The sequence below is a fragment of the Leopardus geoffroyi genome, chromosome B4 (genome assembly GCF_018350155.1).
Source record: "Leopardus geoffroyi isolate Oge1 chromosome B4, O.geoffroyi_Oge1_pat1.0, whole genome shotgun sequence".
Lineage (NCBI taxonomy): Eukaryota > Metazoa > Chordata > Mammalia > Carnivora > Felidae > Leopardus > Leopardus geoffroyi.
The window spans coordinates 141929351-141950321 of record NC_059341.1 but is presented as its reverse complement, the minus strand read 5'-3'; the positions used below and the strand labels follow the sequence as shown (position 1 = coordinate 141950321).

Below are 20971 nucleotides of genomic sequence, written 5' to 3'. Positions count from 1 at the left end.
CCAGGGACAAGACTGGCGGCAGGGGTGTCCCCTGCGACCACTGGGGTGCCCACCTTGGGCCCGCAGAGCAGGTACCACAAGATGTCGCGAGGATGCCGAGGTCCTCGGTGCCAGGACAGCGGGAGACAGGAGGCCGCCTCCCAGGGTGACCCCCCGTGTGGACGGCAGTGGGGCGGGGGTAACAGCAGTGGGGCAGGCAGGGTGCTCCGGGAACCGGGCGTTCACGTGGGTGGGGGTTCCTGGGGCAGCCGTGCCGACTGGTGGGGGGGGAGGGGGCCCTGGGAGGCCTCCCCGTGGAGCCACAGCCTGTATCATTCTCAGCTGCTTCATTCAAGGATGAGAAACTGGCCCTGGGGCTTGCGATGGACGCTTCTCTCTGGCTGTACCCTGCCTGAGGGCCCGTCGGTGGCACAGCTGTCCTGATCCCGTTGTGCTGAAAGCCCAAGGCAGGCCGCCTCAGGGTGGGCAGGGCTGTGTCTTCTCCGTGCGGGGCGGTCAGGGGTGCCTTCCAGCCCCAGCGGGGGGGACAGCGAGGGCGGACGGAGCTCACTCCGTCCTAAGTCGTTTGTGCTTTTCAGTGAGACAAACTCACACGTGTTCTGTGCCTGACTACCTCCAATGGTCAATTTTATTATAAAGAACGGTAGCAAAATATACAAATCTGCTCAAGAACAAGCAGGAACTGTGGTTTTTCCAGATGCCAGATGGGCACAAGTGTTTGAGGGGGAGCAGCTCGCCCTGGACCGTCCGCGGAGGAGCGCGGGTGTGGGGGCCGCCTTTCCCGGGCGTCAGTCTCAATAAGTTAAAGGGCAGGTCCGGCTCCCGGCTCCGGACCCACGTCACAGATCTTCCCGCGCGGGCGGCTGCGTTGGGTCTTCTGGGACTTCTGCCAGGAAACAAACAGATCAGTTGGTAAAAACCCCGCACGAGGGCCCCGAGGCTGAGGCCGCAAGGTTTTCACGGGGCTGGGGCGGAGCGCGGGCACAAATGTCCCAACGCGGCGTCCTGCTGGCCCCACAGCGCCGGGGGGGGGGGGGGGGGGGGGGGCGGCCAGGTGCTCCGGAATCAGCTGGGCAGGACAGGAGCCCGGATGATGGGGAGGGGCGTGGGCGGGGAGGCCACGCCGAGGCAGAGGTGGCGTGTGGCTGCTGTCCCGTTCTCTGCTGTGTCCTCGCTCCCTTTGGCGTCTGGCGCGCTCCTGTCCTTGGTGCTCGGGGCGTCCTACGAGGCTGTGCGCTCGCTGGGCTTTACCCCGCTCGGGGCCGGGGGCTCCTGGATTCTGCGGCACAACCTACTCGTTGGGGAAGACGCCGTCCCTTCCACTCCGTGCTGTCGCAGCACTTCTAGGAGCCTCGTGGGAAGAGCCACACATCCCCCGGGAGCCGTGGTGACCTCCTAACCCCAGGAGCCGTCAACTGGGCCTAGTGTGCAAACGGGCTCTTCACAGATGATCAAGGTAAGGTGAGGTCACTGGGGCGGGTCCTTCTCCAGTCACCGGTGTCCATACGGGGAGAGGGGAGCGTGGACACGCACAGGCCACGGGAAGGCCACGTGGACAGGGGCAGAGACTGGAGGGATGGGGTTGTAAGCCCCGGGGATCCAAGACGCACAGCCACCGGAAGCCGGAGGAGGCCAGGGTCCTGCCCACAGGCTCAGAGCGGGTCCTGGCCTCAGGCCTCCGGGAAGCTGGTGCACGGACCACGTGGGGACCGTCCAGTGGCTCCTCTGCCGTCAGCCCGCCTGCTGATTCTGGTGTCACTGACTCTGCTTCCCGCCCACACCTCAGTCTGTGCGTGACCTCCGGGACTCCCCACGGGGACCGTCACCCTCTTGTCTTCCAGGAAGCCCAGCCATCACCCTCCCGGGGCCACTTTTTGTGCGTTTCTGAGCCGGCAGCTGTGGCCCGGGGGCCGGCGTCCCTGCCCGTGCTCCGCAGCCAGGCCACTCACCGTCTGCGGCGGTCTGCGTCCGCACACAGGCTGTTTCCGTCTCCTCGAAGCCCTCGGGACACACGCACACGTAGCTCCCAGGGGTGTTGTAACAGTTCTCGCTTTCTCTCATGCACACTTTTTCCGCCAGCGAGCACTCGTCTACGTCTGCGGTAAAGACATCCCACTGTAACCACTGTAATGGATCCCTCTGTTCGGCAGACACACGTCGTGATCACGAGATTCGATTCTCATAACTCGCTCGCGCACAGAGAGCCGAAGGTCGGAAACATCTCGTCGGAGAAGAGAGGAAGAGGGCGGAGTTTAACAGAGGCGTCGGGGGTCAGGCCACGCGTGGCCGGAAAGCAGAGAGGCACGGCGCAGGCGAGGAGGCGGGAGGCCCGGCGTGAGCTCGCCCAGCGAGGTCGGTGGATTCGCTGCCCTTTTCCAAGTGGGTTCCGGCCGGCCCCAACTGTGGAGGGGACCACGGGGGCCGGGTCACCCCTGGCTGACGGGGAAACGGGGGTGGGGTGCGGGAGCCCCAGGCCACAGGATCACCAGCACCACGCACATGGTGGGGGGGGAGGGAGGCGCAGGCTGCTCCCGCGTCACATGCTCTCGAAGCTGGAGGAACGGGGTCTGCGGAGAGCCGGAGCCGGCGCCCCCCGCCCCCCAGCTCGTCCCAGGACCGGTCACATCGTGGCCTCCCGGCAGCGCTCCATCCCAGTCCAGCACAGACACAACCGCACTGACCTGCACACTGGCCGCTCTCCTTGGTGTAGCCCGGGACGCACTCTTTACACCGTTCTGGACCCTTCCCCGTGCAGCCCACACAGGTAGAATCACATTCTAGAAACAAGGGGGAGAGGCAATGACGACATCAGACGCTGTCCTGCGGGCACACGGGGTCTGGAGCCACGCCACGCGGGAACCCGGGCGCTCCGGCCTCTCCCACCCCACCCCCACCCCCAAGCACGGGCTTCAGGCGGCAGCGCGGAGACTCAGTGACCGTGCACGGGAAGCCCACGGACAGGCACCCTCTGCACCCTCTTGTCGGAGCCGGTATCGGGGGTGGCCGCCTTCCTCATGACGGGCGGCTGGGAGCTCAGTACGAATAACCTTCCCAGGCGAGGCCCACGCATCACAGAGAGGGGCACACGCGGCACGTGGGGAGGCCCCCAGCCTCCCGGGGACGGCGTGGCCCTACCACGCACACCCCCGGAGCAGTTTGGAACCAGTGCGAGGAAACAGTGACCAACACGAAAAGCTTTATCCACCAAGGAATTCAAAGTGCGTAACTGCGGGAGAAGTGGTCTGACTCAAACGGCCAGCGATACAGATTGTCGAAGAAACCGGCGGAGTCAGGACGTGCTCTGCAATCGCACACACGCGTGTACGTGACGTACACGACGTGACAGGACGGACGAAGAGGGTCACGGCCTTGTTGAGTGAAAAAGGCAAGGAGACACTGGGGAGCGTATTAGGACTAGTAACAGAGGCTCCCTCTCCGTGGAATTGATGGCTTTTCAACATTACTTTCAACTCATTTGAATGTTCTGTAACAAATACCTGTCACTTGGGTTGCCACCTTAAACTTTTTTTTTTTTGAGAGAGAGGGAGAGAGAGCGCGCGAGCGGGAGCCCGTGCATAGGGACGTGCGTGTGGGGGAGGGGCAGAGAGAGAGGGAGAACAAATCCCAAGCAGGCTCCAGGCTCGGTGCAGAGCCCGATGGGGGGCTCAGTCTCACCACCCTGAGATCGTAACCTGAGCCGAAATCAAGAGTTGGATGCTTAATGGACTGAGCCACCCAGGCGCCCATCACCTTCAACTTTCTAAAGTAGGTAGAGAGGCGCCTGGGTGGCTCAGTCGGTTGAGCGTCTGACTTCGGCTCAGCTCGTGATCTCACAGTTCGTGGGTTCGAGCCCCATGTCGGGCTTGAGCCCCATGTCGGGCTCTGTGCGGACAGCTGGGAGCCTGGAGCCTGCTGCGGATTCTGTGTTGTCTTCTCTCTGCCCCTCCCCTACTCGTGCTCTTTCTCTCTCAAAGATAAATAAACAAACATTAAAAAGAACTTAAAGTAGGTAGAACATAAGAAAAGGGAGAATCGGCAGGGCCCAGGGCCCAGGAGGTGCGTGCCCGCCCCGGAGGAGCCCATGCCCAGGCACCTTCGCACACGAACGAGCCGTTGATGTTCTCGCAGTACTGCTGGTCGCCGCACGGAGGCGTCTCGGCCGCGCACTCGTCCACGTCTGGAAGGCAGCGGCACAGCCGTGAGGGGCTGAGCCGGACCACCTTCGCGATGATGCAACCTGGGGCTGGGGCCGGACAGGGAGGTGGCCTCCCACGTGCAGGGGTGACAACCAGGGACATTAAGTGGTCCCAGGGGAGGGGCCGCTGCGAGGGACCAATGGCTACCACGTGAGCACTCTGTGCTACGCGTGGACTCGGATGAGCTCCAGGTCGGTGTCGGGGCCCCTCCCTCCCCACTGGAGGCGTCAGGTACGAGCCTGACGCCCCTAACTGAGGGGCGAAACCAAAGCTGACGTATGAGGGGAGGAGGGCACCCCAGCCTCGACCCGCCCCTCCTCCCACCTGCCTGCCGGCATTCGGACCTGGGGAAGGGCCCCTCGGCCACTGCCAGACCCTTCCCGGGGCCTTCTGCAGGGCTGGGTTTGGAGCCAGTGCTCCGGGGCAGGCTGCAGCTCAGAAAAAGGATACAGCCAAAGCGGGCAGTGGCTACCAGGCTGGGTGGGGAGGGGAGGGGATGGGTGGGGAGAGCCAAGGCCTGGGGCCTCAGCTCTGGAGCGTGTGTGTCAGAAGGCATGCCTCCTCTCTGTGGCTGTGAAGCACCTGTGTGTGGCTCTCCAGGCCAAAGGGAGGTCTGTGCCTCAGTTTCCCTGCCAGTGGCCGCACACCAGCAGGTCCTGGAGAAAGGAGAGGGAGGGAGGGAGGAGAGAAGTGGGAGGAAGGGGACGAGGGCTGGAGGAGAAGAGAAGGGGGAGGAGAAGAGAAGGGGGAGGAGAGAGAAGAGGAAGAGAGAAGAAGAGAAGAGGGAAGGAGGAGAGGGGAGGAGTCGGGGGGGAGGAGGAGGAAGAAGAGAGAGAAAAGAGGATGGAAAGGATGGAAGAAGAAGAGAGAAAGAAGGGGAGAAAGGGGGAAGGAAAACAGGAGGAGGGGGTGGAGGGAAAGAGGAGGGGGAGGAGGGGAGAGGAGGGGGAGGAGGGGAGAGGAGGGGGAGGAGGGAAGGAAGAGGGGAGGAGGAGGAAGGGGGGAGGGAGGAGGGGGAGGGGGGAGGGGGAGGGGGGGGAGGAGGGGGAGGGGGAGGAGGGGGAGGGGGAGAGGAGGGGGAGGAGGGAAGGAAGAGGGGGAGGAGGGAAGGAAGAGGGGGAGGAGGGAAGGAAGAGTGGGAGGAGGGAAGGAAGAGGGGGAGGAGGGAAGGAAGAGGGGGAGGAGGAGGAAGGGGGGGAGGAGGAGGGGGAGGGGGGAGGTAGGAGGGGGAGGGGGAGGGGGAGGGAGGAGGGGAGGAGGGGGAGGGGGAGGGGGAGGGGAGGAGGGGAGGAGGGGGAGGGGGGAGGGAGGAGGGGAGGAGGGGGAGGGGGAGGGGGAGGGGGAAGGGGGGAAGGAGGAGGGGGAGGAGGAGGAAGGGGGGAAGGAGGAGGGGGGAAGGAGGAGGGGGGAAGGAGGAGGGGGGAAGGAGGAGGGGGGAAGGAGGGAGAGGAGGAGGGGGAGAGGGGAGGGAGGAGGGAAGGCCAGGCCCCAGGAGCCCGAGCAGCCTCAGCCTCACCCACGCAGGCGCCGTCCTCCCGCGCCCAGCCCGCTTGGCACTGGCCGCAGTCTCTGTTGGTGGGACCCGTGCACATCTTACACGACTCGTCACAGGCTGGAAAGCAGAGGCGGGACGGCCGCCAGTAAGCATAAATCCCACTCTGAGTAACAAGCTCGACGCAGAGATCATCTCAGAAATTTACCTGCAGTGGAGCGAAAACAAAACCCAGAAACAAATAAGGAAGAAACCCCCGAAAGCGGCGCTCAGTCAACGACAGAAAAAACCACTCTTGCGATTCGTGATCCGGACGTGACCGGAGAAAACAAGCGGGGGGCTCTCTCCTCGACTCCAGGGAGATAGTTCAGGGCCTGAGCGCTCACCCGGAGCGCCCAGGACACCTCTGAAGACCCAGGTAGGAGAGCCCCCCGTACTCGATGCCGGGGTAGCCGAGACGGTGTGTCCTCTCAAGGGGACCTGGGGCCGGGAGGTCCCGCCACGTGACCTCAGCACCCCCGTTCCCATGTGCGCCCCCCCCCACCCCAACTCCTGCAGTGACGCAGGCCGGGGCCCAGGGTGGCCTTCGCTCACTCCAGACGCTCCGCCTCGGTGTCCGCGCGCTGACGACAGCCGCAGAGGGAGGGCCAGCCCGCGAGGGGACACTAAAGGCAGCAGGTCACCAGGAGCCCGACGAGCATGGCTGTGACACACCGTCCACCCTCCCCTCCTTCTCCGGAGGGCGTCGGGAGAACGGGACTCACTTCCCTCCCGGGGGCTGTTTGGGGCTGGGAGGCAAGAGCACCGCGGCCCATCCTCCTGCTTCCCTTCCCGTGGCTCCCGCGTGCCCCCCGGGCTCCCGGGACGTGGGTAAGAGCCAAGGGATGCGTCTGTCGCGCCGAGGACCGTGGGCTGAAGCCCTGGCCGCCCGCGCTGCTGCGGTACCTGTGCAGATGCTGTGCGTCTCATTCCTCAGCGAGCTGAAGTAGCCGTCCACGCAGTCGGCGCACGTGGCCCCCTGGTACCCAGGGTGGCACTGGCAGGACCCGTCCCCCTGCCTGCTGCCGTCCCCGCTGCAGTGCCCGTTCCCGCTGCAGGGCCTCTGGGACCCGCCCTGGCACGCTGGGGGCGACACAGACCCACTGCTCAGAGCTCAATCCCGGGGCGGGGGCTCGGCTCACACCCAGAGGACGCCCCCCACCCCCGCTCACAAAGTAGCTTTCTGGAAGTCCCGCTAAAATCCAAGCCACGCTTCACCCCCAGAACAAGCGCCTGGGTTGGGATTGACAGGAGCCTGCATGCAACCTGCGGGGCCTGTGGGTCACTGCCCGGGAGCCAGCCGGGGGCTCTGGGCAGCCTCACCTGGAACCCGGGGACAAGGATGCTCACACGTGGAGCGAGTAGAACTGCTTGGGACCGTGGCAGCGGGACGGGAGGAAAGGTAGGCAGGAGGGGGCTGCGGCCAGGGGGAGAGTCTGAACTTGGAAAACGTGCCACTTGATCCAGCTGATCAAGGTGAGTGACTTTGGTGGCTTTGGTTTCGAAGTCCGTGTCTTGACGTGAGAGTGTGGCTTCCCTACTTAAGGCTGGCACGATGCGTCCATCCCGACAGATGTGACTGTCCCTCCCCCCCCCCCCCCCCCCCCCCCCCCCCCCCCCCCCCCCCCCCCCGCCCCAGCCCCAGACTTGTCCCTGCTCCTCTGTGGGCAGAGCTGGGCCGGGGGCCACGCAAGCCACAGAGCCACCTCCTTGCACTCAGGGGGCAGCGCCCATGCGGGCAGGTTAAAACTGGCCCACGGGTGGACTACGGGAGGTCTGTAGAGACTGAATTAGAAGCCCGGTTGGGACCAGATGCTCAGAGCGGTGCGGCCCAAAGGAGAAGGTCCCTGGGGTGAGGGCAGCAGCGACACAGCAGCCCCAGGGCCAGGTGGAGGTGGCACGGACCGTCCCTTTGCCGACCCTGCTCCCGCCCGCCCGGGAATCACCACACGGGCACCGGCAATGACCTGGGGCACTCGAGACTCCCCGAGAAAAACCTACCAAGGCAGTCTGGCCCGTACGTTCCTGGCGAACAGCAAACTTCCAGGGTTTTCACACAAAACCATTCAAATAAGTCAGGATACTCCTTCTTCCTGAGGAATCGAAAACGCGTTCGTTAAAGCTCACGTGACAGATTTCTCCAACGCAAAATCATAGTTTGTGACGACGTGTGCTCCAGGGTATCGTAACGTCAGGGAAACACCAGTGCAGGCGGGACGGACTTCTCCAGTTACGGACCTCACCGGGATTATTGTGTTAAGGTAATAAGAGATGCTAACGTGCGGACAAGAGAGAAGACGAGCGTGTGGAAACTCTTGGAGGTCTGAAATTATCTCAAAATGATAAATTAAAAAATAAGAAGCCACTCATGTTTGTTTCAACGAACACCCAGGGAGAGCAAGGTTGGGGTGGGGGGGCTGGAGAGCCAGGCTGGGGCACGCGAGGTGGGCCCGGTAACGGGGCGGGGGGTGCGGGAGATGCACTGGGTGTAGGGGTGCAGGGCTGGGGGAATGGGGGGGCCCTGGGATCTGGGGCTGGGGAACAGGGTGGGGGGTGCAGGGGTGTGGGGGGCACAGGGGGTGTGGGGAGCGCAGGACCGGGGAACGGGGTGGGGGGGCACAGGGGGTGTGGGACACTCACAGCCTCAGCCACCAGGCCTCTAGGTGTTCCTCATGCTCCTCCAGCATGCTGTGACAGTCAAAGTCACTGCTGCCACACAGGCTCTCCATGATCTCCAGCAGTCGGACCTCGCTGAAACACAAGCCCATCGGCACCACAGAGTGAGAAGGCGAGTCGAGCTGTCAGTGTCCATCCCACAGGACATCCCCACTTGGCGCGAGGCGGGAAGGACGGTGGCACTTCAGTAGGAAAAGACCCTCAGCAGACACATCAGGTGGGCTGGGTGCCCTGTGATGAATGAAACTCAGAGAACAGGTGGTCGTGTGGCAGGTGTGGGGCCCACCAGGGGAGCCCCTGAAGTTGGGGGCAGGGGCTGGAGTCCTGGGTGGAGGAGAGAGGGCTAACCCCACCAGCAGGGGAAGCCAGTGACATTTCACGTGGGGGGACTCAGTGTCCAGGGTGCATCATTAAGAGACCACCCAGTCCACTGTGTGCGGACTGGATACGGGGATAAGTGTGGAAGCCAAAAGGCCATGTAGGGGCCAGCAGACAGGTGACGCTATGAGAGGGACCCTTCTGTGTATTTGTCATTCACGTGGGTGACAACGTTCACAGGAACATGTCAAGTACCGAAGCTGGGCTGCCCAGAGCAGGGGTGGTGGCACCCACCTGAATTCATACTTGGATAGCGCCTTTTCCTCCCAAGCCGTGTTCCCGCCGCCAAAGTTCTTCTTTGCGGTGTCCACCATTCCCTGCGGGGACACGGTGGAGACGGGGCTCAGTGCCGCTGCCCCCACCCACGTCCGTTGTGAGAGCAACCCTAGTCCATCATGGTGACTCCCCAAGCCCACTGACAGGTCGCCGCCATTCATTGCGTGGGTGATCCTGGGTCCATCACGAGGGTGATGTCGGTGTCAGGACTGACTCTGGCCCATCTCTGGGCTACCCTGGGTCCCTGACCCTGGTCCCTTGTGGGCTGACCTCAGGTCCATGGTGGAGTGACTCCGGCCCACTCAGGGTGACCCCGGCCCGCGGAGGGGTTACCCTGGATCCTTGATCCTTGTCCCTTGTGGGTTGATCTCAGGTCCATGGTGGAGTGACTCCGGCCCATCTCGGGGTGACCCTCGACCGTTGTGGGCCGACCCCGATCCACCGCAGGCTTACCCTGGGTCCAGGACCCCGGTCCATCGCGGGACGACCCCGGCCCCGCTGCCCCCCAAGGCCGGTCCCGACCCCGACCCCGCGTCTGCGTGGCGTGACCGGCCCACCTGGTTGAACTTGTCCACCAGCTCCCGGCAGCGCTTGCAGGGCGTCGCCTTCTTGGCGGTCTCACCAGGCGGCGGCGGCAGCAGCAGCAGCAGCAGCAGCAGCAGCCCCAGCGCGGCCGGGGTAGGGGGGCGCATGGCGGGCGGAGGCGGGCAGCGTTGCGCAGGACGCAGCCGCGCGGGCACTGGCCGAGGTCCGGCGGGAACCGGCGCAGCGCTCGGCCTCTGCGGCCGCCCACCGCTCCGCGGTGTCGGCAGTTCCCGGGGCTACTTGACGGTGCCGGGCGGGATCCCGCCCCGCGCCAGCCCTCGCGCCGCTATTGGTCGGAGGGACCCACCCCGTCCCCATGTAGCCCAATCCGGGCTCGCCACGAGAAGCGACCAATAAGAAGACCCCGGGTCAGCGTCCAGCGGGGAGGGGGTGGGGACGGGGGCGTGGAAATCGGGGCCTGCCCCTCGCGCGCACCGGCCGCGGCGGCCATCTTTACTCCGGGCAGAGAGGGCGTCCCGCTGCGGTGGTAGCGAGGTTTTGGTGGCCATGTTAGGTTTGGGCAAGGGCTTCGCGTCCGTTCTCCGCTTCCGCCACCCCGCTTCCGGCCGCGGGCTGCCTAGGGCGCCGCGCATCGAGGGACGCCGCCGACGGCAGGCGAGGTCAGCGCGCGGTACCGCGGCCGGGGCTCTCGGGACGGGCGGCGGGCGAGGGCAGGTTCTCGGTGCGGGCGGCGGGGACCCCGAACCGGCGCTCGCGTCGCGCTCCTCCGTCCTCAGCGCCGGTGCTCCTCGCCGGGAGCCTGGGGACAGTGTCCTGGGGCCCAGCTCCCGCGTTTCCCTGCCTGCCCGAGGCCGCTGGCTCGGGAACCGAGGTGGAAATAGAACTGAGACGAGCGCGATCTGGGTTCCAGCGACGAAGCGCCGAAGGAGGACGCGCACAGGGTGGCTACTGGTCTGCGGTGCACCGGGCCGCTCGTGTGCCCGGTGTGAGCGGAGCCCTCAGCGCCCGCAGTGGCAGGGGCCGGACGGCCTTCACGGGTCGCCTCCTCCTGTCCACCTGTGCGCGCCCGGGCTGACCCGCGCGGCCGGACATGCGCTCACGCCCTCCGCCCGGTTTCTGTGCCCGCTGCCCGCCCGCCCGTCCTGGCCCGGCCAGCGTCCCGGCCCAGCGCCGGCAGTGCTGGCGTCCTCCGGGATCAGGGGCGCACCTGCTGCTTCTGCCCGTGGTCGGTCCTCAGCAGAGAAACACACAGTCCTGGGGCTGAGAGGCCCCTGTGGCGAGGGAGCCCGGAGTCCCGCACACTCGTGTGCTCCTCACAGCTTGTGAGAGGACAGTGTGGGGTTCCCTGCAGGGGAGCGTGCTCTGGGCCCCACACACAGGGGGTCTGTGGGGGCAGGCGGGTTCTTAGCTGACCTGGGACCGCTGTGAGCCGGAGTCAGGTTCCCGCCAAGCAGCATTTCTCCTGCAGCCGTTTGCACAGCTTGGTGTGTAAACGCTTTCCGTTTCTTTAACCTTTTTTTTTTTTTTTTTTTTTTTTTCCATACCAGTAAGAGGAACAGAGAATAGTGTGTGAATATTCTGTGGTCTCCTTGGCTTTACTGGAAATTAAAACGTTAATGCTGGTTTTTTGTTTTTTTTTAACGTGGAGAGAGAGCGCGCATGAGCAGGGGAGGGGCAGAGAGGGAGAGAGAGAATCCCAAGCGGGCTCACACTGTCAGCACAGACAGAGCCCCGCTCGGGGCTCGAACCCAGGAGCCGTGAGATCATGACCTGAGCCGAAATCAAGAGTCAGATGCTTAACCGGCTGAGCCACCCAGGTGCCCCAGCGCTAATGTACTTTTAATGAAAACGTAAGCTGGCGTGATGAGACCCACGTTGAAGAGTTTTACCGAATTTCTTCTCCAAGTAGTTTGTTGAGCATCTACTGTGCGCCAGGCTCTGCTGCCAGAACCGTGAATCAGCCACGCAGGCCCTGCCCCCAGGACATGAGCCCAGCAGGGAGACAGTCAGCCACATGTTTCAATCACATGTGGGCTCCTGTGATGACCAGAGTCCATCCTTGCTGAGGGTTCTGGGGGTGGGGGCGGGGGGGGGGCGGGACCAGAGAAATCCCATCAAGGAGCTTACACTTTAGAAAGAGGGAGACAAATTGGGGCGCCTGGGTGGCTCAGTCGGTTGAGCATCTGGCTTCAACATAGGTCATGATCTCTCGGTTCGTGGGTTTGAGCCTCGCTGTGCTGACAGCTCAGAGCCTGGAGTCTTCTCTGGATTCTGTGTCTCCCTCTCTCTCTCTCTCTCTCTCTGTCCCCTCCCCCGCTCATGCTCTGTCTCTCTCTGTTAAAAGTAAATAAACATTTTAAAAAAAGTTTAAAGAAAGAAGGAGACAAATTATAACACCCTTGTTCATCCATGGTTTTTATATCTGGGAAGAGAAAAAGTTAGGTTACTTTTAAGGGAACTGCTACTTTGGTCGTTCTTAATTATTAAAGCCCCTTTCCCCCCTTCCTGGCCCCACCTCACCACCGCCGGCATTGCCACATCAGGCAGGATTCCTGCTCCTTCCATTCCATGGGTTGTCCTTCCCTTGTTGATCCCCCCCCCAGTTGCCATCTTTGGAGACTACAGACTTCTTTTTTTTTTTTTTTTTTTTTTTTAATTTTTAAAAATTGTTTCTTTATTTTGAGAGACAGAGACAGAGAGTGAGCAGGGGAAGGGCAGAGAGGGAGACATAGAATCCGAAGCAGGGTCCGGGCTCTGTGCTGACAGCTCAGAGCTCAAACCCACGAAGCGTGAGATCATGAGCTGAGCTGAAGTCAGACCCTTAATCGACCGAGCCACCCAGGCGCTCCTGGAGACTACAGACTTCCGAAACCTCTCTCTAGTCACAAGGTAGTTTTAGGGGGACCTGGGTAGCTCAGCCGGTTAAGCGTTGACAGTTTCTGCTCACGGTTCCTGAGATCGAGCCCCGTGTTGGGCTCCACGTTTGCTGTGGAGCCTGCTTGGGATTCTCTCCCTCCCCCTCCCTCTGCCCCTCCCCTGCATGCGTGTGTGCACACGTGTTCTCCCTCTTTCTCTCTCTCTCAAATGAAAAAATAAATAAGAAAAAAAGTGGTTTAGCAAACAGTAAGCACTCTGTCCTTTCTCTTCTGGCCTTTCTGGTTCTGATCAAATGAAATCAAACCTGTTTTAAGAGTAGCCAGAAACACGAAGAAGAATTTGCCATCTTCCCCCCACACAAGCGGGACAATCTAGGTGTCTCCCGGGCAGCTTTGTGCTGTAGGCTCTTCCCCAAATCGTCCTGCTGTATTTGGGTGATTCGGGGATCCACTGCAGACATCTGTCTGAACACCTCAGGGACACACTCATGCTCTTCGTCATCTGCACGTTCGCGTTCGTGACCGGCGTGGTGCCTCTCAGGGGCTCCACACGGCTTCCGGTGGGCAGGCGTCTACAGCTCCTGTCCGGTTGTACCTGGACTGCGGGGGCTTCGTGGGCTGTCCTGACCCTGTGTGCCACCTCCTGCCCTCCTGTGGCTGCCCCTCTGTCATCCCCCAGACGCATCCCTCCCACCCTACAGCTGCCTGTCCCGGGGTCTCTCAGCCCGTACCGTGGGGCCCTCCTGTCCCGCCAGAGTTGAGCCTCTCAACTGCAGGGGCCGTCCCGCTGCCCTCCAGAGGCTGGGTCAGCCCGGGGCCCGGCCACGTGGAGGACTGACTCAGTTCTGCAAATAAAGTCTTCCTGGAAAAATACACAGCTTGAAGCCTGAGCCAGCCGGTTAAAGTGTGGAAGGGGCGCCTGGGTGGCTCAGCCTGTGTCCGACTCTGGATCTCGGCTTAGGTCTCGATCTCAGTCTGGGCCACGAGTTCACGCCCCGCGTGGGGCTCCGCGCTCGGTGTGAAGCTTGCTTTTAAAAAAATGTGAAAGGCGCTCAGGCGTGATTTTTCCTTGAATTCTCTAGTTGGAGGCCTTCTGACCTACAGAAGTTACAGCAGTAGTTCACAGAGTTCACACTCCCCCTTCACCTGGATCCCCCGGGTGTTAACTCACGTGTGACTGTGGAAACTCAGCGATCTGCATTTTCGTTTTGTCCCAGTGCTCACAGGGCAGCAGCGTTGATGGTCGCTGAAGGCACGTGAAGCGGGACACCGCCATGGCGGGGAAGAGGCCGTCGGGCCCAGGCCGGCAGCGCTGGCTGCTGGGGCTGCTGGCGGCCGTGGGCGCCATCCACCTGTTCACCTGTCCCTACTCCAAAGTGGAGGAGAGCTTTAGTCTGCAGGCCGTGCACGACCTGCTCTACCACCGGCTGGACGTGGACAAGGTGAGCGCCCACGTCCCGGGCCGTGCGGCACCCCTGCGAGACGTCCGCTGATGCCCCCCTTCTCCCTGCAGTATGACCACCTCGAGTTCCCCGGCGTGGTCCCCAGGACGTTCCTCGGGCCGCTGGCCGTGGCGGTGCTGTCCAGCCCTGCGGTCTGTGTGCTGTCCCTGCTGCAAGCGCCCAAGTTCTATTCTCAGCTAGTAGGTAAGGGGGAGTCCGGATGAGGACAGGAGAGGAGCCGTGCGAAGTCAGGGCTTCGGTCGGCCGGGCGGAGGCCCCCCCCCCCGCTTCTGGGCCGTCCTTCCGTCAGAACCCAGGCTGCTTCGTGCGGTGGTCCAGAGCTCGGGTGGAGGCCCGAAGTCAGCCCTTCCTGGGCCGTGACCCGGGACAGGTAACTGGGCACCTGTCCACGAGACCATGAGGTGAGGGTGCCAGCCGGCCCTGCCCCGGCCGCGGTGGCCGGAGGGGAAGCGGGCGAGATGCACCTCCGGGGGTGGCCGCAGAGGGGCCGGCGGCCACACCTGGAGAGCCGTCCACCCAGGCGGTACGGCGCCTGCATCGGAGGCCTCACTTCCCCCACCTGGAGGCCACCGTCCACAGGGCTTTGTGCAGAGCGTTCTGGGGCTGTGTGCCCATGTATTTCTTAAAACCAAATTCAGAACATTCTGTGTATCTCTCTCTGAAATGTCATTTTTGGTCGATAGTCACCGGTTTTCCATTTCGGTGAATTTTTAAAAATTTATTTTAAGAAACATTTTTTTAGACAGAGAGCGCAAGTTGGGGAGGGGCAGAGAGACAGGGAGACACAGAATCAGAAGCAGGCTCCAGGGTCTGAGCTGTCAGCACACAGCCCGACGCGGGGCTCGAACCCACAACCTGTGAGATCATGACCGGAGCTGAAGTCGGACGCTCCACCGACTGAGCCACCCAGGCGCCCCATTTCGGTGAATTTTTATCGTGGCTGCACCCAGACGACATTTGGATCTCCCCCGCTAAGTCAGACACGCTCTCCAGCTAGTTTGTCGGCCTCACGGGCAGGACGTTAAAGACACAGATCCCCGGGGGAGAAGCAGGCCTGCTTCCTGAGAGAACAGATTGGGAAATGGAAATCCGCCGTCACGGGGGGCGGCTGCACAGGCTGTGCTGGTTCGGGGGTGTCGGGGAGCCCCGGACAGTCTCCCCGCCTGGGGAAGGGTGGCCCTGGACACGTCCTGTCCCTGTGGCATGGGCTGTGCTGATGATGCCACGCCTGTCACACGGTCCTGCAGACGCCCGGTGGCTGTGTCCCCCCGAGCCCCCTCCCCGGGCCGCACGGTCCCGGCAAAGCTTCAGGGTCCCCTCCTTCGAGGTGGTCTCGCTGCTACTTGGCCGTCAACTTGCACCGCGAGCGGCCCTGGCGGAGACCTGCTTTGCCGGCGTCCTGCACGCTGTGGGTCACTCACGGTGCCCTCTTTGTTTAGTCAGAGCCGTCCTGGGACTCGGCGTGATCTCGGGACTCTGGACTTTACAAAAAGAAGTGAGGCGGCAGTTTGGGGCCACGGTGGCCACCATGTTCTGCTGGGTGACGGCCACACAGTTCCACCTGATGTTCTACTGCACCCGGACGCTCCCCAACGTGCTGGCCCTGTCCGTGGGTAGGCGCTTGCCGAGCCGCACTCTCGCTGGGCACCACGGGGCGGGGCGTACCGGCCCGGCGAGGGGAAGGGGGGGGCCTCTTCTTGGTGCCGGATGGAGGCACGCTTCCCCGCACGTGGCCGGGGCCGCCTGCGAGGGTCTCCCTGGCCTGTGGACAGCTCTGTCCGAGCGTCCTGGGGGTGACCCAGGCAGACGGGGGGAGGCCAAGTGTGGGTAGGAGGGGGGGCCGTGGATGGCGTGGGTTTGGGGGGGAGGGGGTCTGTGCCGATCGGGGCCGGGCGTGGCCCGGACGTCCGCGTGCCCGGGGAAGGTGGCAGGCAGGGTTCCCGTCCAAATGAACCCCGCGGGGGGCCGGCGGGACACGCCGCAGGCCCGGGTGCGCTGGGCGCGTGGAGCCTGGGGGGTTTCGGGGCACGCGGGGGCCAGGTGCCGTCAGGCCTGAGAAGCGGCCCCAGGCCGTGTGGTGGCGCCGTGGCGCAGGAGCCGTGGCCGGCCCCGTGTCAGCAGATCTGGGTCTGAGCGGCGTGTGCCGTCCTCTGGCGGGTTGTGCGTGGCTTTCGCCGGGAGGAAGCAAGTCGGCCTGCTTCGGGCACCCCGTGTCTTGCAGTCCTGCCCGCCCTCACGGCCTGGCTGCAGCTGAAGTGGGCCCGCTTCATCCGGCTCTCGGCGTTCGCCATCCTCGTGTTCCGGGCGGAGCTGAGCCTGTTCCTGGGCCTCGTGCTGCTGCTGCTGCTGCGCTCGCGGAGGGTGACGGTGGCGCGGGCCTTGCGCTGCGCCCTGCCGGCCGGGGCTCTCTGCTTAGGTGAGTGGGAGCCGCCGTGGGCTGCTGTGACTGAAAGCGGGGCTCTGGGGAGAGCTGGCCTTCATGTCCAGCAGAGATAAAATGTGTTAGCGCCTCCATCCGCGGGCCGCCCTCGTCCTGGCCGGGAGGGGCGGCTGACCCCGTCGGGGGAGCCGAGGTCCCGAGGCGCCATCCCCCTCTGGAGCAGGGGGCTCGTGGCCGACGCGGCTGCTTCACGGGACGTTGACCTGCGACCTGGGGCTCTGGGGCTGCTGTTCACGCCGCAGCGGCGACGTCCGAGTGGCTCAGGTGGCCGTGTTCTTTCTTGAGGGACTCCTTTATCTTACCAGGACTGACCGTCGCCGTGGACTCCTGTTTTTGGCGAAGTCTCGTGTGGCCGGAGGGAAAGGTGCTTTGGTACAACACCATCCTGAACAAAAGTTCCAACTGGGGAGTATCCTTCGTGTGTGTCTGCGGGGCAGCCTGCAGGCCTGCAGGGTGGGGCGGGGCGGTCGTCCCCCCTCCCCCTCCTCCCGCCTCTCCCCCCCCCCCCCCCCCCCCCCCGCCTCACCCAGGCAGTCGTACCTGCCGAGACACCGCCCTGCTGTTGGGCGCCGTTTCCCCTTTAGCCTCCGGGACGGTCTTTAGCGGTAGCCCGTAGCGTTTTGCTGCGGAACTGGACAGCGTACACACGGGCGGGAAGCACAGCGCGTGAGTCCCCGGCGCACCCGTCCCACCGGCACGAGCTGTTCTGCAGCCAGGGGGAGGGACGGGTGGCGGGGGGGGGGCGGGGGGGGGGTCCCAGGTGCCGCGGGCAGGAGCGCCTGTCGGCCGTGGCTCGCTGGCGTGTGCTTCCTTGACCCTGCGCCCGCAGACCTCGCCGCTGCTGTGGTATTTCTACTCGGCCCTGCCCCGCGGCCTGGGCTGCAGCCTGCTGTTCGTGCCGCTGGGCGCCGCGGACAGGCGGGCCCTGGCGCTGCTGCTGCCCTCGCTGGGCTTCGTGGCCCTGTACTCGCTGCTGCCGCACAAGGAGCTGCGGTTCATCATCTACTCCTTTCCTGTGCTCAACATCGTGGCCGCCAGGGGCTGCGCCTGCCTGTGAGCGTCCCGCCGCCCGCGCCCGCTGTCACGTGGGGAGGTGTTGAAGGAGGAGGGCCCGGGGTTGGGACGGGCTGGCCTCCCACCCACCGTGTCGGTGGGGCTGTGGTCAGTCGGGCTGGTCTCTGCGCTCGGTCTCGGTCACTTGGGGGAGGCCGTGCCCGGAGTGGCCCCTGCACGGGGCGGCCGAGCGGGCTTCGGCCGGGCGGATGGTCTCCAGGGCTGACTTCGCTGAAGGGCCAGGCCCCACCGAGCAGAGAGCGGCAGAGCGGGTGACGGGAAGGGTCAGGGAAGCGCTCGACCCACGGGCGTGGGGCACAAGGTGGTGTGGGGGTTTCCGAGGGAGGGGGGTAGCCCGGCGGCAGAACGAAGGTGCCCTGAGGAGGGCGTCCGGGATAAGGCAGGCTGGTCGAGCGGGGCTGCCCTTCCCTGGAGCAAGGCGGTCACTGCCATGGTAGGAGCAGGAGTGACGCGGCCGCTCGGCCGGGCTGAGGGCGCAGAGGGTGTGGCCGGGAGAGGAGGCCCCGCCGCACGGCCCCTGCGGGAGCCGGGAGCCAGGAGTAGGCCGTGCTCCCAAAGAACCAACGCCCGTGAAGGGCAGGACGCACCTTGTGCCCGCTCTGCTCCGGGCCGTGAGCCTCAGCCTCGGGCGCCATCTGGGTTCAGTGGCGGGCGTGGTGCTGGAGGGACGTGCACCCGGCCCGAGGCCACAGGGGGAGGTGCTCAGAGCAGCGGGCGGATTCCACCTCGAGGGCTGGGACGGGAGGGAGGAGGACTCCGTTCACGGAAAATCTGGGCGTCTCAGGTTAGCGAAGCTGGGGCGAACCTTGGACAGACTGTTCAGGAGTCCGTGACTGTGCGGGAAGGGGGTTCAGTTCTTGAAGTGAGGCCGCAGACTCCACCGGCTGGTGTTGCTGGGGGAGAGCAAGCCTTTCCGTAAAACGCGCTCTTTCCAGGCTGAACAACTACAGGAAGTCTTGGCTGTATAAAGTGGGTTCCGCCCTTGTGGTAGGACACCTGGTGGTGAATGCCATGTACTCGGCCACGGCCCTGTACGTGTCCCACTTCAACTATCCTGGCGGCGTTGCGATGCAGCGGCTGCACGAGCTGGTGGCCCCCGGGACAGGTGGGTGCTTGGGGCCGAGCTGGGCCAGCTGCGGCTCTGGCGGGGGGCAGGGCACCCCAGCTCGCCATGCTGACTGAACACGCGTGGTTGTCCGCAGACGTCGTCGTGCACATCGACGTGGCCGCCGCACAGACCGGTGTGTCTCGGTTTCTAGAAGTCAACAGCGCCTGGAGGTACGTTCCCACCAGTTGTGACTGCGGGCGGTGGCGCTCCTCGCAGAGGCCATGTGGGGGCTCCCTGGGGGCATCCGGGCACCGGCGTGGGGCCACACGTGCACGGTCACGCTCTTCCCTCGCAGGTACGAGAAAAAGGAAGATGTGCAGCCTGGGTCGGGGCGTATGCTGGCCTACACGCACCTCCTCGTGGAGGCGGCCCCTGCGCAGCTGGCCCTCTACAGGGACACGCACCGGGTCCTGGCCAGCATCGCGGGCACCACCGGGGTGAGTCTGAACCTGACCCGACTGCCTCCATTTGACGTCAACCTGCAGACAAAGCTGGTGCTCCTCGAGAGGCTCCGCCGGCATCCTGGCAAATGAGACGATACGAAGAGCCGAACCGGGGACGTGCCCCGGACGTACGCCTTAGGGAACAGGCCGGGGTCCTCCACGGCCAGCCCAGACCGAGCACGGCCAGCGGGGACCGCGGGCCTCACCTGGGGGCCTCCGGAGCACCTGAAAAAGCGCCCCTTCGGGGGAGCTCGTGTGAGACTTGGTGTCAAGGCAGCACCGCTGGACGGCGTCCCCCGCCCACGCCCCAAGCCGCAGGGAGAATCCTTCGTGGGCACAGGCACGCCATGGCGTGGCAGCTCACGTGAAATTGTGGGAATTTAAAGAGGATGGAGAATAAAAATTTGAATGTTTCCTTATTAGAGATTTAACAATATGTGGTATTTCTAGAGACTGCCTCCGCGTAGCTTGCGTTTTATGTGGTAACTTCAGCATCTTTACGCTTCATCGCCCGAGAATTTATTAAGGACCCAAAATGCATCTGACGCCACCAGACGCCGAAGACGATGCAGGGAAACGGGTGCGCTGCACCCACACGCACACACCGCGTGTGCTCACGCCATGTGCACACACGTACCGTGCACACTCACCACGTGCACTCCTACCACGCACAGGCACACATCACACCACACGTGCTCACACTTCATCCGCATCACTCATACCACACACGTACCACGTGTGCACACACACCATGCACACACGTACATGTACTCATACTGCACACACGTGCACACCGTGTGCTCATGCCGCACACTTGCACACGTCTCGTGCACCCTACCACATACACTCGTGCCACACACACACACGTGCTCACATGCATAAAGAAAGGCTACCTTTTCCGAGCCACTCGAGAGAGTAGCTCTCGGCATGGAGCACCTACTTCCGCGTGTCCTAGGAGGGAGGCGACGGCCTCTCCTCCCTGTAGCCACTGGGTCTCCACCGCAGCCGACAGGCAGTGTGGATGCAGACATGTCCGCTGGGCGCACCTGCTCCAGCCTCTCCCCGACTCGATGTCGTCCGATGATCCCTGTGGACGCTGGCCTTTGCAACACCTCCCGCCTCCGGCTGGTGCCCAACACTCTATGCGAGCCAGCTCCCGCCTTTCCCCTTTTGTCTAATTGTCCCAGTGTTTATGATGTACGTATTACCGGCATTTATCACTCATTTATAATTGGTCAGGGCTCAGATATTTGTCATCGGTTATCAGCATGCATCCGTGGATCGCTGCCGGGCCTCACGCTGTGCTGGGGTCGCACGGGGAGCTGTCATGTGATGTGTCATTGCTTCCCTACTTTCCGGCACAAGGCTCTCGGGTCCCTCTGTCCCAGCCCAGAAATCAGCCATTTGTCCGAGGGGCCCTGCCTCCTCTTGGGGAATGGTCGTGGAGACTGAGGCCTGGGTGCAAAACCTGCGTGTTGCTTTCAAGATGTCTGTTTTAGGCCGTGTCTGTGGACAGCGAGGGAGGACGGGCACACCCACACGCACACATCTATGTGCACTTTTGAGAGACCACGGCGCCATGCCGACACCTCCAGTTCCACCTCCGTGGGCTCGTCTGCCTGCCTTGTCTGTATCTACATCTGCCCTCCACGGTGAGAATTCTGTCCCCAGTGACTTCAGGTTCGTGGTCAAATACCGTGTGTGCACGGTCCTCGGATGAACTCTCCTGCTTCACTGTGGTGGTTTTCATTTAAAATATGATTGGGCTCTCGTCTTTCCGTTTGCTTTCAGTCTCAGGATCTGACTTCCCATCCTCCTTATTGGTAGAACGTGATCGCGCTTCCAGAAGTCTGGACTCTTCACAAAGGCACGCTCAGGGACATGGCTCCCTCTTGTCCCTCCTCCACGTTTTTGCAACTAGCGTCAGTTTTCTGGTTTGTCCTTTTTGTGAAGATGCCTGTGTG

The 20971-nt window shown here is 63.5% G+C and overlaps 2 protein-coding genes and 1 long non-coding RNA gene across 11 annotated transcripts; 2 read left to right on the top strand and 1 right to left on the bottom strand.

Annotated features, from left to right (window-relative positions):
* Positions 1-613: 613 nt before the first annotated feature.
* On the bottom strand, positions 614-9928 carry CRELD2 (cysteine rich with EGF like domains 2). 4 transcript variants are annotated; one of them, XM_045463882.1, is made up of 10 exons: positions 9615-9928; positions 9016-9098; positions 8368-8478; positions 7729-7820; positions 6634-6810; positions 5713-5808; positions 4094-4177; positions 2682-2777; positions 1950-2096; positions 614-886 (listed from the first exon to the last, which is right to left on the bottom strand). In XM_045463882.1, the coding sequence occupies exons 1-10, from the start codon at positions 9747-9749 to the stop codon at positions 840-842; spliced, it is 1068 nt and encodes a 355-aa protein (XP_045319838.1). In that variant the 5' UTR covers positions 9750-9928; the 3' UTR covers positions 614-839. The 4 variants fall into 4 exon arrangements, with proteins under 4 accessions (XP_045319838.1, XP_045319840.1, XP_045319837.1 ...); XM_045463884.1 differs by lacking the exon at positions 5713-5808 and having other exon boundaries at positions 9615-9902; XM_045463881.1 differs by lacking the exons at positions 614-886; positions 1950-2096 and adding an exon at positions 2103-2400 and having other exon boundaries at positions 9615-9906.
* LOC123590591 lies at positions 5808-8092 on the top strand. The gene is made up of 2 exons (XR_006708858.1): positions 5808-6106; positions 7907-8092. It is a non-coding gene; the product is annotated as an uncharacterized LOC123590591 (long non-coding RNA).
* ALG12 (ALG12 alpha-1,6-mannosyltransferase) lies at positions 8600-19426 on the top strand. 6 transcript variants are annotated; one of them, XM_045463879.1, is made up of 10 exons: positions 8600-8620; positions 13697-13921; positions 13993-14125; positions 15382-15555; positions 16164-16358; positions 16688-16791; positions 17212-17435; positions 18392-18561; positions 18659-18734; positions 18860-19426. In XM_045463879.1, exons 2-10 carry the CDS (start codon positions 13754-13756, stop codon positions 19095-19097), a joined length of 1482 nt encoding a protein of 493 aa, XP_045319835.1. In that variant the 5' UTR covers positions 8600-8620; positions 13697-13753; the 3' UTR covers positions 19098-19426. The 6 variants fall into 6 exon arrangements, with proteins under 6 accessions (XP_045319835.1, XP_045319830.1, XP_045319836.1 ...); XM_045463874.1 differs by lacking the exon at positions 8600-8620 and adding an exon at positions 10150-10262; XM_045463878.1 differs by lacking the exon at positions 8600-8620 and adding an exon at positions 10186-10262 and having other exon boundaries at positions 13706-13921.
* Positions 19427-20971: the final 1545 nt, after the last annotated feature.